The following is a 19662-nucleotide window of genomic DNA, read 5'->3' as shown; positions in this document are numbered from 1 at the left end:
GCGTGGTGTTCACGCTCAGCCACATGCCCTCGGTGAACAGGAGGCAGTTCCCATGGAAGTCAGTGTTGTTCTCAGACAGGGGCACCACAAGCTCAACAGGAAGCCCAGTAAATAGAGGGTACATTGAGTAAAGAGGACATTGCTCATCGCCATGTTTGGCAGCTGGGGAGTGGGTGCATGGAAGCTGCGGAAATATGCACAGGTGACATGCTGCTGATAATGCGTTGCAATACAAATCTCTCATCCATGATCCTCCTGCCCTTCCCAGCACATCCCAGTGGCCGGGTCCCAGCCAGCTGCAGGTGAAATGCAAGGGGCAGTATTGAGAAGCAAAAGGCTGTTGTGAGATGCAGGGTCTGTGGTGACATGGCATAGGTTGTTATGAAATGCTGTGGTGATGAAATTGCCCCCATGCATAGCCAGGACGGGTCGCAAGTTCTTATATAAATTGAAAGCTTCTACCACATCCTTAACTGCAATGTGTAACATTAGTGTCTTTACCTGCATTGGATTGATCTTCACAGACTTCTCAAAGCATTCCACACACTGCTGGAACTCTCGGTTCCGCAGATGGAGAAGACCTTTTGAACGTTGAGCACGGGCGCTGCGATGCTTAGACAGCTCCCAGGCTCTGTCATAATATTGATGGTCCCGTAACACATCCCCGAGAAGGCAGTAGAGATGCGGAGTCTCCTTCTTCTCTAGTTCCTGCCTCAGAATTTGTTCAGCCTAGGGAAGTAAGTACATATAATAAATATAATGGTGAGAAATACTAGTGGGAATTACAAATAACTCGGAAATGCTCATATAAATGGAGCAACTAATTTATTCATAGAATATATAAAGTTATAAATGATTAAAAAATTCTTATATTTAATACATATTGAAATATTGAAAGTTCCTAACCGTATTAAAGACTACGGGCCAAATGTAATAGGGTGAGTTTCTAAAATGTGAGAGTTTCGCAGTAAAGTCTCACACTATTACATTGACCGAGTTGTATCTTCAAAATGGGAAAACATCTGTATGAGAGTTTAAATTGTGAGAGTTGTTTTAATTCTAAAAAACATGCGAGTTTGCCTGTTCTTGGACTCTATTACATTGGCCGAGTTTAAAAAATGTGAGAAAACTCTCACCCTATTACATTTGGCCCCACAAGTCTTATTTACATTCATGAAGTCAATCTACAGTATGTGGATACATAGAAGGAAGTAAAAGTTAGGGCTGGAAAAATGGGAAGGATTTGTAAACATAGGTACTACAGCAAAAATGTCTATTATAAATAGGTTAAGGTCAAAAAAGTAAATTAGGAACCAAAAGGATAGTTTCTCAATCAATAAGCCATTGCACAGACACACTGGACGAGACAGATGTAAGAGTCCTCATTACGAACAGAAATGGCCCACAGAATAAGAGTGTCACTATGAAGAGCCAGTAAATGTCAAACTATTATCAAGGTAGCAAGGGCTAATGAATGTCTGTTGCGTTGCTTAGTGCTACGTCCCTCCAGAGGAGTAGAGAACATTTAAAATTGAGGCTATGCATTTAAAAGCCGGAGATAATTGTGTTATCCAATCAGAATTTGAAGTCCAATAACAATTATAATAACCAGTGTAAACAAGAACTAAAAGCCGCTGCTCCTGTACACATGAATGTGTATCAGAAAAGGTCCCCTGAAGCATTTCTGTATCGGGGAGACAACCTGCTATTTTAATCATCCATAGCCCATTAGAGGTTAAAATAAGTGTTTATTCCTTTAACATACACATGGAGTAAAAACCAAAAGTGAGGTTACACTAAATAGTGAACATAATTTATACAGTACAGAGCCGTCACATGTCAGCGGTACAAAGTGGGTACAATTAAGAAAAACAATCGAAGATGCCGGTGTTATATTTATTTTTATATATATATATATATATATATATATACATACATACACATATTTACATACTGTGTATACAGTATAAATGCACCAAGATCTGAATACACATGCAAGCTTTAACGCTTCAATAATAACTAAGACAAAAATTTTTTTTTTTTAGATATTTAACAGATTAAAATAAGAAACCAAAACCTTGCCAAGGCTACAAATGACAGGAAGGAGTCCTGATGTAGCTATACAACTTACACATCAATAAAATGAAAACGTACAACCGCTACCCCTAATGATGGTGACTGATGGAGTTAATGACAGACAAAGCTCGGTTCTTGTAAAAAACAGATTCAATTTACTGCCCATCTAACAATACTTTGATAACTTACTTACCAATAATTATTAGAACTGACATTTGTGATAAACAGACAGGAGATTGTGTTCTCACCTTCCCATGCTGTCCTGTTCGTTCATAACAAATAACAACATCTTCCCACATCTCCAGGGTCTCAAAGATCTGCAGAGCAGAGCTGGTACATCCAAGATCAAACAGTAAACTTGCAAGTTGCCGCTTGAAAGAAAATATAAAAGCAAATATAAAATGAATCCATCTGCAAATAGTATGTAGTCAGTTTAAAAATAGTGCCTTGCAAAAGTATTCACCCCCCTTTGCATTTTTCATGTTTTGTTGCCTCACAACCTGGAATTAAAACGGATTGTGTGAAGGTGTGCATCATTTCATTCACAGAACATGCCTACAACTGTGAAGTTGTGTTTTTTTTATAGTGTGAATCAAAAAAACATTTAGGACAACATAACAGAAAACTTCAGCGTGCATAACTATTCACCCCCCTAAAGTCAGTACTTTGTAGACCCACCTTTTGCAGCAATTAGAGCTGCAAGTCGCTTTGGATAAGTCTCTATGAGCTTGCCACATCTTGCCCCTGGGATTTTTGCCCATTCCTCAAGGCAAAACTGCTCCAGCTCCTTCATGTTGGATGATTTCCGCTTGTGAACAGCAATCTTCAAGTCTGACCACAGATTCTCAATTGGATTGAGATCTGGGCTTTGACTAGGCCATTCCAACACATTTAAATGTTTCCCCTTAAACCACTCAAGTGTTGCTTTAGCAGTATGCTTCGGGTCATTGTCCTGCTGGAAGGTGAACCTCCGTCCCAGTCTCAAATCACAGGAGGACTGAAACAGGTTTTGCTCAAGAATATACCTGTATTTAGCACCATCCATCTTTCCCTCGACTCAAATCAGTTTCCCAGTCCCTGCTGCTGAAATACATCCCCACAGCATGCTGTTGACACCACCATGTTTCACTGTGGGGATGGTGTTCTTGGGGTGATGGGATTTGTTGGGTTTGCACCAGACATAGCATTTTCCTTGGTGACCAAAAAGTGAAATTTTTGTCTCATCTGACCAGAGCTCCTTCCTCCATACATTTAGGGGAGTCGCCCACATGCCTTTTGGCAATCTCAAATCGTGTCTTCTTATTTTTATCACTAAGTAATGGCTTTTTTCTGTCCACTCTTCCATAAAGCCCAGCTCTATGGAGTATACGGCTTATTGTGCTAGGTAATTAACTACTGCACCCAACATATTGTTGATTAGTTTTTATTTGCACAGTCTTTTAAGTCTGCTAGGTAATTAACTACTGCACCCAACATACTGATTAAACAGTATTTCATATTATTTTAAAATCTGTATCAAGGCAGGAAATTACTCTGTATCTGTTGGTATATTGTCCTCTCATCATTTGTTTATTTTACTGCTGACCCTTTGTTGTGTGAGGAGGGTGTTAGGGGTGGGGGTGGAATCAGTGTGGACACCTGGTTTGAGTCATACTTATTTGTCACTGTTAGGCTGCCATAGCAGGGGCTGCTACAACATCAATGCCTAGATTTGAAGTGCTTAGTTTAAATTGTCAATAGAACATTTAAGTTAAAGCTGGAGTTATTCAGGAGTTAAACAGGAGGAGAACAGAAGGAGAATTTAACAGATGAGCAATTCCTGCTATTAAGGACTGCTTTTATCTACCACCACACTTCCACCATGCCTATGGATTGTGCCTGCACCTGAATCTCCAATGCTGCCCACATCCCTCCTGATCTCCCCATGCAATCTGCTTATCCACTCCAACTATACCTTACCAATCCACGCAGCAAGATGACCTCTCAAATGGTCCTTGGCTGTGGCCCCCAAATCAGGAGGCTTGGTGCAATTTTGCTGTGCTAATTGTTTTTTTTTCCTCTTAAGTTTAGACTAACCTTTCCATAGATGTTAATTACTGTGACCCTTGTATCCAGCCCATCTGTGTCACCCATGTTTGTCTGCCCCCTCCCCTTTAGAATGAAAGCTCTCACGAGCAGGGTCCTCTTCAATCATGTGCTTCTCCTTCACTTAATTATACTCTAATTTACAACAGCACATAACCCTTGGTTACAGACACCATGCTGCTTATCTAAATGTTATGCAGCAATGTATAAATCATGTATCTGTCCTGCATTGTTTGTACTGTTAATATCTGTTTTCTTGTGTGCTTATTTGTTTATGTACTATGTAAGGTGCTGCGGAACCCTTGTGGTGCCATATAAATAAAGGATAATAATAATAATAATAATAATAATGCACAGATATACCAGTCTCTGCTGAGGAACTCTGCAGCTCCTTCAGGGTTACCTTTGGTCTCTGTGCTGCCTCTCTGATTAATGCCCTCCTTGCCCAGTCTGTGAGTTTTGGTGGGTGGTCCTCTCTTGGCAGGTTTGTTGTGGTACCATGTTCTTTCCATTTGATGATGATTGATTTGATGGTGCTCCAGGGGATCATCAAAGATTTGGATATTTTTTTATAACCCAACCAAGAATTGTACTTCTCAACAACTTTGTCCCTGACTTGTTTGGAGAGCTCCTTGATCTTCATGATGTGATGCCTCTTGCTTAGTGGTGTTGCAGCCTCTGGGGCCTTTCAGAAAAAAGTGTGTTTATACTGACAAATCATGTGATACTTAGATTTCACACATGTGGACTTCATTTCACTAATTATGTGACTTCTGAAGGTAATTGGTTGCACCAGAACTTTTGATGGGCTTCATAGCAAAGGGGGTGATTACATATTCACATGCCAATTTTCAGATTTTTATTTATAAAGACTCTTTTTTTATATATATTTTTCTCATTTCACTTCACCAAATTAGACTATTTTGTGCAGATCAATCACATAAAATTCAGATTAAAATAAATAAATAAATTACAGGTTGTAATGTAACAAAAAAGGTAAAAAGTCAAAGGTGTGAATACTTTTGCAAGGTACTGTACTTTTACATGTCCTCAAATTGTAATACATTTTATTGGATTGCTGTGTGACCACTATATATATATATCAAACATATGGTTTGTGAAATGATCAGGAACACAAACATATTGGGTCTTATCTTTATAGGTTAAGCAATATACATAACTATTGTGCAGTTATAGGGAATAGTATAGTGAAATGACCCTCTCAGTATATGTTCTGTAAATATAAATAATTTACATAAGACTTGCAGTATATATATAAGATATAAGTGAAGATATAAGTGCAATAGGATTTTTGTGCAATGTGGAAGGAAGAGAAGTCTGGAGGCAGCATTTTGGACTAATTTGAGATGACCAAGACGATTAATGATGTAATTGTTAACCATGATAAGGAAACTGGATGGCAAAGAAGGAAAGATAATTAGTTCAGTTTTGGGAAGGTTAATTAAATAGTGAGAGAAGTTCCAGGACAAAACAGCAAAAAGGCAGTGTGGGATCAGAGCAGGAAAAGGAAATGTGGATAACCTCGGCATACAGTTGCTACTGAAAACAAATTATATAAGGAGTTCAAAGGTGGCAGCGTAAAGATAATACTGCATAGGATCAAGGATTGATCCTTCTTGGACATCGAAAGAGTTCAACAGTTGATGATGCCTCATTGCAAAAACACTGAAATGGAGCAATTGTACAAATAAACTTGGAGCAGGTATGAAACAAGAGGTCTTCAATCCAGGAAACACAACTACACATTATTTTAAACAAACAAATATTTCACTTACTTGAATCTTACAGATTGGAGGCATCTCTGAGCAATAGAAAACTTTCATGCGCTCAACAGCAGGTGGGCTCTTTTCTTCAAACTGATCTGCTAGAGCCTAGAAACAAAATGTATAAAACTCCCTTAGAACATTTCTTTTTTTTAACTCTAATTTAAACTAATGTTTGATAGAAACAACTAAGGCCAGATACTCAAGGGTAATAATAAGCAATGGTAAGAACTAGATAATCGGTAAGAGAATGGAACATAGTGGTTCCACTGACGCTTGTGCCTGAGGTTAGAATTGTCGCTGTATTTACCTATAGTGCTGGCGATCGCAGAGGGGGTAATGAAGTACCCACCTCGGCTCCCAAACCAAGTGTTTCCCATGTAGTGTCACTGGCATTTCCCTAATGAAAACTTGCAGTGCTGTGAAGAAGGTGTTGATTCTCAGCCCTTCCTGGTGACCTAATCAAAGGCTTATAGGTATGATTTCTAGTGTATATTTTACTTTAGCATGTGAACAGAGAAAACAGTATGTATGGGCACTCGCCTTTCTGTGAGCACAGCCTACATCATCAGTAACTGCAAACAGATGTAGATATGCCCGTCAGAGCCACACCAAGTATAAGTATTAGGGGGCTGGTGCGAATAAATACTGGTGACAGTAGCCACCTAGCTGTTTCTGATTGGCTGATTATGGAATTCACCTCTGAAGCTGATAGGTGCTTTCTTCATTCACTATGCATATATTATATGTGTACTTATTTTATACATTTTTTTTGTCAGTTTTGTTAATATGCAAGAAGGAATATTATATCTGCTGTACGTATAAGATCTCTAATAGCAAGACAAATCAAATATGAAACTTTTCTTATGACCTGGTGTGTGTACATCTGATGTAAACCTGGAACATTTGCCACAGGTGCAGATCTGGACAAATATTATTTATGGGGGGAATTCAATTGTTTTTGGCGCCCTTCAGAGCAGTTTCTGCCGACAGTCGCAAATGTATGATTTCTGCTTGCACCCTCCTGAGGTGGCAAGCAGAACTGATGAAAAGTCCCTGTTTTGGGCTACTACACTGCCGTTTGGGCACGCTAAGCAGGACTTTAGCCAGGTTTAGCTGCTTTACGTGGCTAAACCCGGTCTATATGGTGCGACATGCGAGAAAACCTGTGACAGCTGAATATCGTCCCATTAGTTTAGACAAATGAACTGACCCCTATGATTCGCCAGTGGCATGCGACACAGCATATGGGTGTATATAGGCTTTTTTTTTTTGTAGGCAGCTTTTTAGAGCATAAATTACATCCGATGTGACAACTCAACATCAGACCTTTAGTATGAATGTGTCACACCATCTTTAAGCTCTTCAGGAAATGAAGGAGGGAAGACGAATGAGATTCATGCACATATTATGACAAAACAGGTGATGAACAAGGATAGAAATAGTCCCACTCTTCAGCTCCCTAGTTAATATTTAATTTATTGGACAACATTGTGTAGATCCCAAAATACGTCTTACGCCGTTTTCCCTGTGTTTGCATTTAAAGATGCTCCCTCCCCCCTTCCCCCTGGAGCTGTTACAGGTATAGAAGAGTAGGTGATGATTAGGTGGTAATGCAGCTTAGAACATGGGGAGATTATATTACACACAATGCTTGCTTTAAAAGTTGTCCATTTCTGGTTTAGACGGCTTATGGCAGAGATTCAGTTCGCACAGGTAGAATAATATTTTTTTTTAACATTAAACACAATATTCATACATTATAAGGTACATTGTTTGGCAGAAGAGAACATGTATGTCTCAGCTTTTGCATTAAGCTAGTATAAGCCAGTGGAGTTGCTTCAGGGATCACAGATGTTGCTGCTGCGACCAAGCCTGTGCATCAAGATGGTATCTCCTTAGACCATCCTGTTGCTCTTCTGGCTGATGGTAATGAGAACTACTGTGTGCAATGTGATCTGCAATAGTGTCCTTATCATTGGCTGCCAATAAATCTAGAAGAAACGAAAAACCTGTCTAGCTCTCCAGTCCTCTGGCTGAATAGGCAGGAAGAGCTAGATAGGCAGTATGTACCGTGCCACGGTCCAAGTAGACTTTGGTTCACACCAAATCTACATTGTTATAATCTTATATTTTTACATTTAAAATGCTCATCTTGAATAAATATTAATTCATACACAAAAGAATAGCAATAGATAGTAGCATGAATGATGCATACAGAATAAGAGAAAGTGTATATTTTGAGAATAGAAGCAAATCATTAAAAGCTTAGGCTGTCATTGGGAAATAGGGAGAGTTGGCACAGGCAATGTGTGTGGCTGTATCTACATAACCTGTTTGTGGTGTGTTTTATCTGTGATTCTGCCTATACAGTATGTGTCTATATAACAAGCACATGCGTCTGTTATCTTTGTGGGTTGTGTATTCATCAGCATAAGGTATGTATAGTTTTTTGTATATTGAAATGTGTGTGTGACATATGTAATACATATTGCTGTAGGTTTAGGTAACGTGTGGCTCTCCAGCTGTTGTTGAACTGCGACAACAGCTGAAAAACCACAGTCTATCAATCTCTGATTTAATTTAAATATTTTCATTTTGAGGGGAGCATCAGGGGGTACCAAATTTAGATTTAAATGGGGCCTGAGGGTCCTTTAGCTAGAGCAGCGCTCCCAGCACATTTGTGTTTCCCGTTGCTGTTTACATAAACAGACAAAATATTACCAAACAAAAGCTACTACTTCACCAATGCCAGGTTCAAGGACTTCTTGCTGCTGACATACAACATTTAGTTATCTAATGTATACCTGCAAACAGACGCAAATTTTACAGGATAATCTTAAGTGTAGGCAACCTAAAGGGGTGTAGCCTAGTTGGAAGGGTATGCGGACTCATATGATATGGATTTGGTTGGGAGGGAGGGGTTGTGGTCTTATTATGCTAATACATGATGTAACTAGTATGATCACTACACATAACATGCAATTTATTATGATCACCTTCATGTTGGAACTATACCCACTCAAGGGGAGAATCACTACAGATGTGTCCACATACATCTTACTTCCTTGCACGTTAAACAGCCCTTCTAGTCTCGCCATGCTGTGGCGTGACTTGGTAGCACTGAGCGTTCTTTCGTGCGACTTTACCTACAAATGCATCTTGTTTACATAGTGATGCGAATGGGACGCACACCCAGCTTTTGCTGATTATAATGGTATGCGGCATGCCTATCACTATAACGTAGCATTTTGCATGCAGAGACAGCCACAGTTGCACACAGAATATAGGCATGCCGCATATCATTTTAATCAGCTGCTTGTGCGTCCTATTTGCAAATAAGATGCAATTGAAGGTAAAAAGTTTCACGAAAAGACAATCAGCGCTACCAAGTCGCATGGCGCTCATGTCTTATGTTTAATGTGAATTGTAGCGCATGGAGGTATGTATGTGGACACATCTGTATGTCTCCCCAGTTATGTTTTTACTAGAAAAATTAAAAGTATATAGGATAAATATGGAAAAAAGAAAACCCTTGAAATTATTAAAACAACTGCATGTTAATTTGATAAGTAGCCACCTGGAAAAAAAATATTTATGGTGTAATATGATCATCTAGCGCTTTCAGCAATACATCACTAGTCTCATTTCAGTATAATTTTAATTCCACTTTAAAAGAATTTTCTAATTCAAAGTTACAGTATGTAGTAATAACTTTTGTGATTATGTAAGGAGACAAAATAGGATTGGCTCCACTGAAGATTTGCTCTCCATGTTATGCATAGCGCTTTCAGTTACAAGCTCACCGATTAAGGCAGGGTACACAGCTAAACGACTGGCAATCGTGCCGATGTTCAGGGCGATTTGCCTTCACCCTGGACATCGCATGATTGCCGGTACACACTTGAAAGATTTAATGAAAGACGGAAGAATCACTGTTCCGTCCTTCATTAACTTGTACAGGCTCACATGCGATATTGTATGATTCACTGTGCAGCACAGCCAATCGCACGATATCACTTGCGACCGCAGGTATGCGCAAATTGGGCATATACACTGCACGATATGCCCGATTTGTCGTTCTGATTTGGCTAAATCGACCAAATCAGGCCGATATGAGCCGGCCTGAGAGTCAGATGTTGGAAAGATCCTAGATGAGGCATAACAGGCAAATGGATTGCGCCTCATCCAGGTCATTTGTATATAAATTATTATACTGCTGGTATTATGTCCCAGTTCTGTAACACAGCATTATTCCTAAAGTGTCTGAGACAGGTGCTGGAGGTGTTGTCCGTATTTGGGATCCTTTATACACATAGTGGACCTATCCTAATAACCCAAATCTGCAAAATAGCATGAAATAATATTAACAATGTTTTAGGGGGATGCTTCTCTCTCCAAATAATTGTATTTGCTACTACTCTCAATTCTGACAGTAACTTGGCACAAGAACAAATAGATCTTTCATATCTGACAATTGGAGGCAGAATGTAAATTAGTGTGGGCTTTTAGACTTTATGTGACTCAAGATTTGGGAACAACAGGCCATGTACCAGAGTAAAACGCAACTACTGCTGATGTTTTAGCTCAAAGGTTCTCGATCTCGACCATCAGGTTTTTCTAACAGTTCATGTTTTCCCCTGCACCCCTTTCCTTGTTTTTTGTCCTGTAGTATCTGTGGATGATGGCCTCTCAGGGCTTGTTCAACATATATTTTATATTTGTAACCCAGACATACTGTATAATTGTAACTGCTTGTTAAATACTGTATGCGCTTTCTATGGTCCTGTCAATCTGGTCTTTAAAAACCAACCAAAAAAAACCTGACCCCATTCTTTCAAATTTTCTTCCATTTGAACCAAGGGCCTCTCTCTCTCTGATATTAATCTGAATCTAAACATATATCAGGGTGATGTATATTTCCAATCGAAAGATATTAAATGAAAGGTGCCCATACACAGTGTGATAAAGCAGCTGATCCAACGGATTGGTACTATTTGGCTGCTCTATCGTACTATGTATGGGCATTATATCGGAGAGTGCGCGCACCCGTGGGGTAGTACATCGCACCCCCAGATCTTACTGCAGGTTCAGTCGATCAGGGGATGCAAAGTGCGATCCCATGCAGCGCTATGCGGGTGGGGAGCCGGCATATCAGGCGGTCGGCCACCCGATTGCATCGTGTGTGGGGACCGTCCGATATGTCGGATTCCCCATCGTGTCGCACGGTGCATATCGCAGTGTATGGCCAGCTTTACTGAAACTTTGACACTCTGTACAGCAGGAGTCTCCTGGTGACTTCTACTAACATCAGTCCTGTGAGTGCCACGGCCACTGACTCTATATACATATATATATATATACATACATACACACACACACACACACACACACACACATATATATATATGACTCAAACAAAGAGCCAGCACATCCACTTAGAAATGCTAAAATAAGTAGTTTTATAAAAAAAATCAGCAGCATCATTAAAGTGCATAAATGGAGAGTGTAAACTACTATGTATCATGAAGCATGACGGAAAAAACAGTGGTACTTAGCAAAGCCAGGGTGGTCAGAACTGCCAGTCTGTCAGCTACAGTGGACACATAGTCGGTAGCACAGCCGTCGGTAAAACAACCCATTCCGGGTTTAAAAGTCTCACACACCTGTCGCTCATTGCCCTGATGCTGACTAGCGGCCAGGTAGTAGCTACAGTGTTGTAGTGCCAGGGTCCAAGGGCTATTCTGGGATAGCATGGCCAATTGCGGCTGCAAGCCACTGCTGACTGCTAAGCACAAGGAGTCCTGGAGCCTTTTATGTTTGTTTGCTTATTTTCTGTTATGTGTTTGTGTGTGAGTCCAGGCCTATGCTCACATATGCTAAGGTGCAGTGTTTATTTATTTATTTTTGTTAGTACTTCTTACTGAGCGTGCAGCAGCAGACTGTCCACAGGATGTCTGCGCTGCCGCTCTGTCACCCCTCCGGGCGCCGCAACACCAGCTACGGCTGGGGATTTCGGCGGGCATCCCAGGGTCCTCGCTAGCCGGCCCCGCGGATGGACCCATACTGCAGCCCGGACACCAGGGGACAGGTAAGGCGGGTCATCGCTCGTGGTGACCCGCAGGGTGGCAGTCTTACTGTACCTCCGTTCTCAGGGGACAGACCAGAGGCACTGAGAGTGAACACAGGCTTTGTCCACAGTGGTCCACTAGACCACCAGGGTACATATGGAGTGGGAATCCGGTGGTTAATAATCAGCATGGAAAGGTCAGCTTTCCCCATTAAAGCGGACCCTTCTCTCAGCTCAGGGTGCCATTCCTCTGAGGTCTCGCTTCCAAGAGCTGCTCTCCATTGTTAACTCGGGCTATATGGAGGATTTCCAGTGTTGTCCCATTAATTTCAGTCAGTGCTGTCAATGCAACAGCAGCAACATGAGGTCGGACATTGGCCCTCATTCAGAGCGGTACGCTCTGAGCAGAGCGCACGCTCTGAATGAGGGCCGCCCTCCATGAAAATGGAGCGTCCTCCTGGACGCTCGTATAGCTGTGGGTCACCACCAACAGCCTATACGAGCGTGCATTTTGATGGCCGCGATGGTCGTGACCATCGCGACCATCGAAACTGCGAGCCGGAGCCTGCGGTTGAGGTTTTCAACCGCAAGCTCCGGAGTGATTTTGGCTCTATCAGAGCCAAAATCACTCCCACTGACATCACTAGTGATGTCAGTGGGCCGGCTTCTGACGGGAGGCGTTCCCGTGGGAACGCCCCCGTCAGGGAGGCACGCCCCCGGCATGCCCACCAAAGGGGGCGTGCTGTCAATCAACATCGACAGCACGCCCCCTTTGATCAGACACAACGAGCGAAGGACTTTCCTTCGCTCGTCGCGTCTGGCGCATGCGCACGACGGAGCTCCCTCCGTCGTGCGCATGCTCAGTGCATAACATTGACCCACTTGCGAGCGGACAGCCGCTCGCGAGTGGGTCTGAATCAGGCCCATTGTCCTGAAGCAAAAACCACTGTTTCTTCAGCAATGTGGTCTTGTCTTCCTCATGGCTCCACGCAAATGGGTTTTCAGGACGTTTGCATAGTAGTGCATTAATTGTCTGTCCACAGTGAATCGACTGCTGTAGGATCATACCGTGCGCAGAATCAAGACTTTACACTTAGAAAGAATTATCACTGAATTTTTTGGGCGGAGGCAAATTTGCGCGTTTCCATACACTGGACTGCTGTTTTTATTCCGGATCATATTGACGAATCCACTATTCGTCACACTTCACAATCGATATCAGGAAATCAGGTATCTTCAAAATAACCAACATAGCGTTGCCATGTCTATATATATATATATATATATATATATACACACACACATATATATATATATATATATTATATAAATACATATATATATATATATATATTATATAAATACATATATATATATATATATATATATATATATATACACACATACATACAGTGCATCCGGAAAGTGTTCACAATGCTTCACTTTTTCCACATTTTGTTATGTTACAGCCTTATTCCAAAATGGAATAGATTCATTTTGTCCTCAAAATTCTACACACAATACCCCATAATGACAACGTGTAACGTTTTTTTATCGATTTTTGCATAATAATAAATTAATAATAAAAAAAAGAAGAAATAACATGTACATAAGTATTCACAACCTTTGCTCAATACTTTATTGATTCACCTTTGGCAGCAATTACAGCCTCAAGTCTTTTTGAATATGATGCCACAAGCTTTGGGCAGTTTCGCCCATTCCTCTTTGCAGCACCTCTCAAGCTCCATCAGGTTGGATGGGAAGCGTCGGTGCACAGTCATTTTCAGATATTTCCAGAGATGTTCAATTGGATTCAAATCTGGGCTCTGGCTGGGCAACTCAAGGACATTCACAGAGTTGTCCTGAGCCACTCCTTTGATATCTTGGCTGTGTGCTTAGGGTCGTTGTCCTGCTGAAAGATGAACCGTCGCCCCAGTCTGAGGTCAAGAGCGCTCTGGAGCAGGTTATCATCCAGGATGTCTCTGTACATTGCTGCATTCATCTTTCCCTCTATCCTGACTAGTCTCCCAGTTCCTGCTGCTGAAAAACATCCCCACAGCATGATGCTGCCACCACCATGCTTCACTGTTGGGATGGTATTGGCCTGGTGATGAGCGGTGCCTGGTTTCCTCCAAACATAACGCCTGGCATTCACGCCAAAAAGTTAAATCTTTGTCTCATCAGACCAGAGTGTCCATCAGGTGCCTTTTGGCAAACTCCAGGTGGGCTGCCATATGCTTTTTACTAAGGAGTGGCTTCCATCTGGCCCCTCTAATATACAGGCCTGATTGGTGGATTGCTGCAGAGATGGTTGTCCTTCTGGAAGGTTCTCCTCTCTCCACAGAGGAATGCTGCAGCTCTGACAGAGTGACCATCGGGTTCTTGGTCACCTCCCTGACTAGGACCCTTCTCCCCCAATCTCTCAGTTTAGACTGCCGGCCAACTCTAGGAAGAGTCCTGGTGGTTCCGAACTTCTTGCATTTACAGATTATGGAGGCCACTGTGCTCATTGGGACCTTCAAAGCAGCAGATATTTTTCTGTACCCTTCCCCGGATTTGTGCCTCGAGACAATTCTGTCTTGGAGGTCTAGACAATACCTTGGACTTCATGCTTGCTTTGTGCTCTGACATGCACTGTCAAGTGTGGGATCTTATATAGACAGGTGTATGCCTTTCAAAATCATGTCCAATTAACTGAATTTACCACAGGTAGACTACAATTAAGGTGTAGGAACATCTCAAGGATGATCAGTGGAAACAGGATGCACCTGAGCTCAATTTTGAGCTTCATGGCAAAGGCTGTGAATACTTATGTACATGTGATTTCTTAGTGGGTTTTTTTTGTTTTAATTAAATTAGCAAAAATCTCAAAAAAACATTTTACACTTTGTCATTATGGGGAATTGTGTGTAAAATTTTGAGGACAAAAATTTATTTATTCCATTTTGGAATAAGGCTGTAACATAACAAACTGTTGAAAACGTGAAGCGTTGCGAATACTTTCCGGATGCACTGTATATTATATATATATATTGGTCTCTGCAGCACCCTGAATACAGTGCACTAGTTGTACTGAAACAGTGGATAGTTATGTATTGAAAGACATTTAGGGTACAACTGGATGAAATTCTATATATTGTGTGAGAATTAATTGCAATATTTTATTCAATAGCACCACAAAGTTGTCTGTCCAATTATAGCGCTTGCTTTTCCAGTTAGCCCAGAATAATGATTCCCTCTCATTAGGTCAGCACATTTTCTCTTCTATTCTATTACCATTATGTTCACCTTATGACTTCCTCTGCTTATATATATGCATTCTGTTTTCTGCCTCAGTTAAAATTATCATGCTTGGTATAATTTATAATCACAGGATATTGGCCATAACATGTTTTGCATTGATAGGTATAAAATGCCAGCACTCGTATGAATATTCATCTTCAACCTGTTATATGTAACTACTGATACTACGTAATTATTCCTTGTATTATCAATAAGGTGTTCCTGGGTTACTAGATATTGTACCGTATATGTGAATCACTGACTGACAGTTTGGTCTAATATGCTGGACAATTACAGATATCTGACACTTAAGGGTATAACAAATTCACCGTTTGTTACTGCACATACAGTGGTCACTGACTACTTAACAATGCTTTTGACACTATTGGCTATAATATGCTGGTAATACTGCTGATAATGCGTTGGTCTGCAGCTGCTGGGAATAGTCTATTTTACACTGTTAGGTAGAATGGGTCAGTTGGGAGCAAAGTAAAAAAGAGCAAGTAACTTTACATCTTGGTAAAATTGCGCTGGATAGAGGCTGATGGGCAAAATGCAACTATGCAGTACAAAATACACTGTATGCTTTGATTTGTGCAAGTGCCCTGAGATTTTAGTCCCCTGTTGGGCTGTCAGTGTCGGGATTTTGGCAGGCGGGATAGCGCCCGCCAGTATCCTGACTGCATCCCGTTTGCCATGTATGTAATAGATCACTGCATTATACATGATTTTTCCATGTTTAGCTGCATTGTTAGTCTTTCAGTAAGGATAGACAGTGATGTTGATTAGTCTTCAAGCTCTTTATTACATTATTTTTTAATAATGATGCTACTTTTCTCCTCATATTAAACACAGTAATTTGTTTGAATTTATGTATTTGAAAGTATTATGTTAAGTATAGTACAGTATAGACGGCAGTGTGAAGATACAGTACTGTACACTCGCAAAACCTTAGTGCGAGATCTGGCGCCACTCTATTGAATGTATTTTGCGCTGAGAGCAAAGGTGAGTAAGGACACATCTTTATATTTGGTGCATGATACGCATGGAAACAGGCATATGTTAAATTCTGTGTAGCATGCAATTCTGATGACACGGCATCACTGAACTTTCAGAGACCACCTGTTACAGCCCAGTTCTGCCTCTTCAGTCGCAAGTGAAAATCTGACTGAAACGTGTATGACTCTGCATCACCAGTATTTGCCTATTCTCATTGCCGGTACATGCGCAGTGCTGATAAACTCTGCATCAAAGTCTTTAAAAGAGGGATACTAAATGTGGGAATAAGAGTGTGAGGCACTGGGGCTTGGGGATGGGTATGAGGTCATGGCAAAGGGTAAACCTATGAAGGAAGAGAAAAGTAAGAAGAAAGCAGTGGTACAGTAATGGTGCATACACACGGGACGATCGTCGATGATAATGATATCGTTGAACGATCTCCCGGGTGTGCTGGATGATCGATATCGATCATCCAGCACACCAGCAATGACGGCTAGCGACCCGCGGTCCCTATAGTAACCTGGTCGATATCGACCAAGTTGGCCTGCATGCACAGTTGGACAATATCGCAGGTCGTTGGTGGGTTGGAGGCACCGAAAAATTGCACGCTATAAACGATAATATGATCGATATCGTGCATGTTAATCATACCGTGTGTACGCACCATAAGTAAAAATGAACACAAAAAAAGGCCTATATAGACTATGGGGCCTATGTATCAAGCCATTTTTTACATAAAATTATGCAGAAGTTGCAGTTTCTGCATAATTTTATGTATCGATCCTATGTACTAATAGCACTTTGCAGAAGATTTCACATAAACCTCTGACAAAGTGCTAATTAGCACTTCAGATCGCAGTCCCCATTATTATCAATGGGGACTACGATCTGCCCCCTGTGTACTAAACTACAAAAAGCAAAGCTTTTTCTAAGTTTAGCACTGGTAGTTTACACAATCTTCAGATGGTGTAAACTACTGTTTGTCTATGGGGGCTCCCGGGGAAGGAGAGAGATCTTTCGATCTCTCCCCCGCAGCTCCTGGCCGGCCCCGGAAGCTGATGCTGTGCGCATGCGCAGTGTCAGCTTCCCCCAGAGAAGTGAAAGACTTCTCTAAAAAGCCGGGGATATAACTCGCGGGGACAGCGGTTAACACAACCGCTGTCCCTGCGAGTTCCCGGTGGTACATAGCCGGGATATTTTTATTAAAAATGTAAATATCCCCGGCTAGTTGGACAGTTAATAATCGCAGCAGTGCTGTGATTATTAATACATAGGTGTGTAAGTATCTCTCTCAAGAGAATAGTACCTCTACATCATGCAAAATCCATCTGAGGCCACATTTTTCTTTTGTCACAAACTAGTCAGTTGCCCTCAACCAAATAAAAAATGTATTCTAAACAAAGTAAAAAATAGTTGAAACAGGCTTTGGAACAGAGAACGACAATTTACTATAGACACTTTCTTGCCATCCTAAATTATTTGGCTTTCTATGTATTATTTCTTCATTGTAGAAAAATGCACATTTTCTGGAAAACCTCCAACAACTGATGTTTCCAGTCCAGTGAGAGGAGGAAAAAGGTTTCTGACACCAGCTCTTCATCAAGCTGAGAGCACCCAAAAGAAGTCAGCCATTACAAATTGAGCTATAACTACACTGCTAGGTAACACAAGTGGGCAGAGTAGCTGTTGTACAGTCTGGCTTTACTTTACAGGAATCTGACATTAATGAAAGGAAGGCTGCTTGCCTTTACCACATTTCCCCCACCTCAGAACACATCTCTGAGTGATACCATATGTCTGTAATATACCACATAAAGGCAATTAAAAAGTCATCATGGAGTCGGCTATGAAAGGTAATGTATTATCAAAACTTTAATTGTCTTACTCAACCAGGAAAACTATGCAGTTGTTAGACTAATGCCTCAAGAATCAAGAACAACACTGGGCAAATTACATGTATTTCCCGCACTATAAACCTGCTCTGTGCTGTTTATTATGTGCTAAAACAACGCGCACACAAACAAGGTATTATTCTAATCACTGCGGGTCCCACACTTCAGGTAATAAAACAAACGGGAAAGCCTCTGGCAATTTGCAAGTAGATCTTTTTGTAGCAGACTTATACTGTGAAGCTAAATCCCTTAAATCTTGGGAAATATGAGTTGGCTATTGTGGTTATTCCACTGAGAGTTCCCAGAATGCCTTGCTGCAACAAAATGCCTCCATTTTCTTATCACGTACTAGAGTAGAAGAGGAATTTGTTTTTGAGTCTGCCAGAGAAGAGTTTTAAAAATGAATATTCATAGTTATGCTATCATTTGTACTAATAGAACGCGCTATTGTATATTTTTAGCACTGTAGCAAGTAAAAGGAGACATGCAAGGCAATGGAAGTTCATATACCACTGTATCTGTTATGTAATGATCTATTATTTATTTAATAGATTTTTCTGTATAACTAGTAACCAGCTGTAACATTTATACATTTGTAACCACGAGATACAGTATGTGACAAAAAGTAGCAATAAATCTTGTCATTTACTTCAAACGTTCCTGGAGAAACATGCTACCCTATATATTTTATTTGTATAGATTCTTCCATTTGTGCCAATATATTTCACAGAGAAAAGACATACCTACCACTGTCCCAATTTAGGTGGGGCAATCCTGATTTCTCACACACTTGTAATGGTGTGGCCAACATTCAATAGCGGGTACATAAGTATATAGGGCAGTGTAGCATGTTGAGTTCTGGAACGCTCTGTGTTATGTGACCATACCCTGATAATGTGCACGTAAGTGACGGACCAGCCTGCCCCTAGATACTTCAATCTAAAACAACTGTCACGGTGAATAAGTCGTATATAATGTTGTGGCTATCATTAAGAGTTAATTCAGGACTATCTTACTCCACCATGTAGTCCTTGAATTCATCCTGCACACAGTTATCAATATTTCACACTTAATTTCACATAGGCAAGTAGCATGGGCCTTGCAGGCTTCTAGGTTCATCAAAGAATACAGGCAAAAAACACTAAAATTAAATGAAATTTGATTTGAAAAAAGATTTCCAAGGCTTACAGGTGCAAAAATACTTAATAAACGTTTCCAGAAAATAAAAGGAATAAATATCATAAATTCGAATTACTTACAATAGAGGACCTATGAACTTCTGCTGTGTAGGAGATCACAAGAAATTAGGGCCACATTTATTAACGAACCTAAACACCAGCGGCATATTTCATTCAGTATCGCAGTGATACAAACGAATATGCCACTGGTATTCATCAATACTTAACTCACCGGCAAGGGCCAGCGACGTCCTCCTCGTCGGCAGGGTCCTCCGCTCAGCTGATAGCAGCCTATT

General features: G+C 40.9%; 1 protein-coding gene across 6 annotated transcripts in view; it reads right to left on the bottom strand.

Annotated features, from left to right (window-relative positions):
• TTC27 (tetratricopeptide repeat domain 27) overlaps positions 1-19662 on the bottom strand; it is a 676116-nt gene that overhangs the window by 69558 nt on the left and 586896 nt on the right. For all 6 annotated transcript variants that reach the window (XM_088474427.1, XM_088474426.1, XM_088474429.1 and 3 more), the window contains 3 exons: positions 5958-6053; positions 2325-2447; positions 502-729 (listed from right to left, as the gene is read on the bottom strand). In XM_088474427.1, the coding sequence (XP_088330553.1) occupies positions 502-729; positions 2325-2447; positions 5958-6053 (447 nt within the window). The remainder of the gene's footprint in view (positions 1-501; positions 730-2324; positions 2448-5957; positions 6054-19662) is intronic.

The sequence above is a fragment of the Taudactylus pleione genome, unplaced genomic scaffold, assembly GCF_031769625.1.
Source record: "Taudactylus pleione unplaced genomic scaffold, aTauple2 ptg000154l, whole genome shotgun sequence".
Taxonomy (NCBI): domain Eukaryota; kingdom Metazoa; phylum Chordata; class Amphibia; order Anura; family Myobatrachidae; genus Taudactylus; species Taudactylus pleione.
Note: the sequence above shows the minus strand (reverse complement) of the source record. Positions and strands in the feature narration are given on the sequence as shown.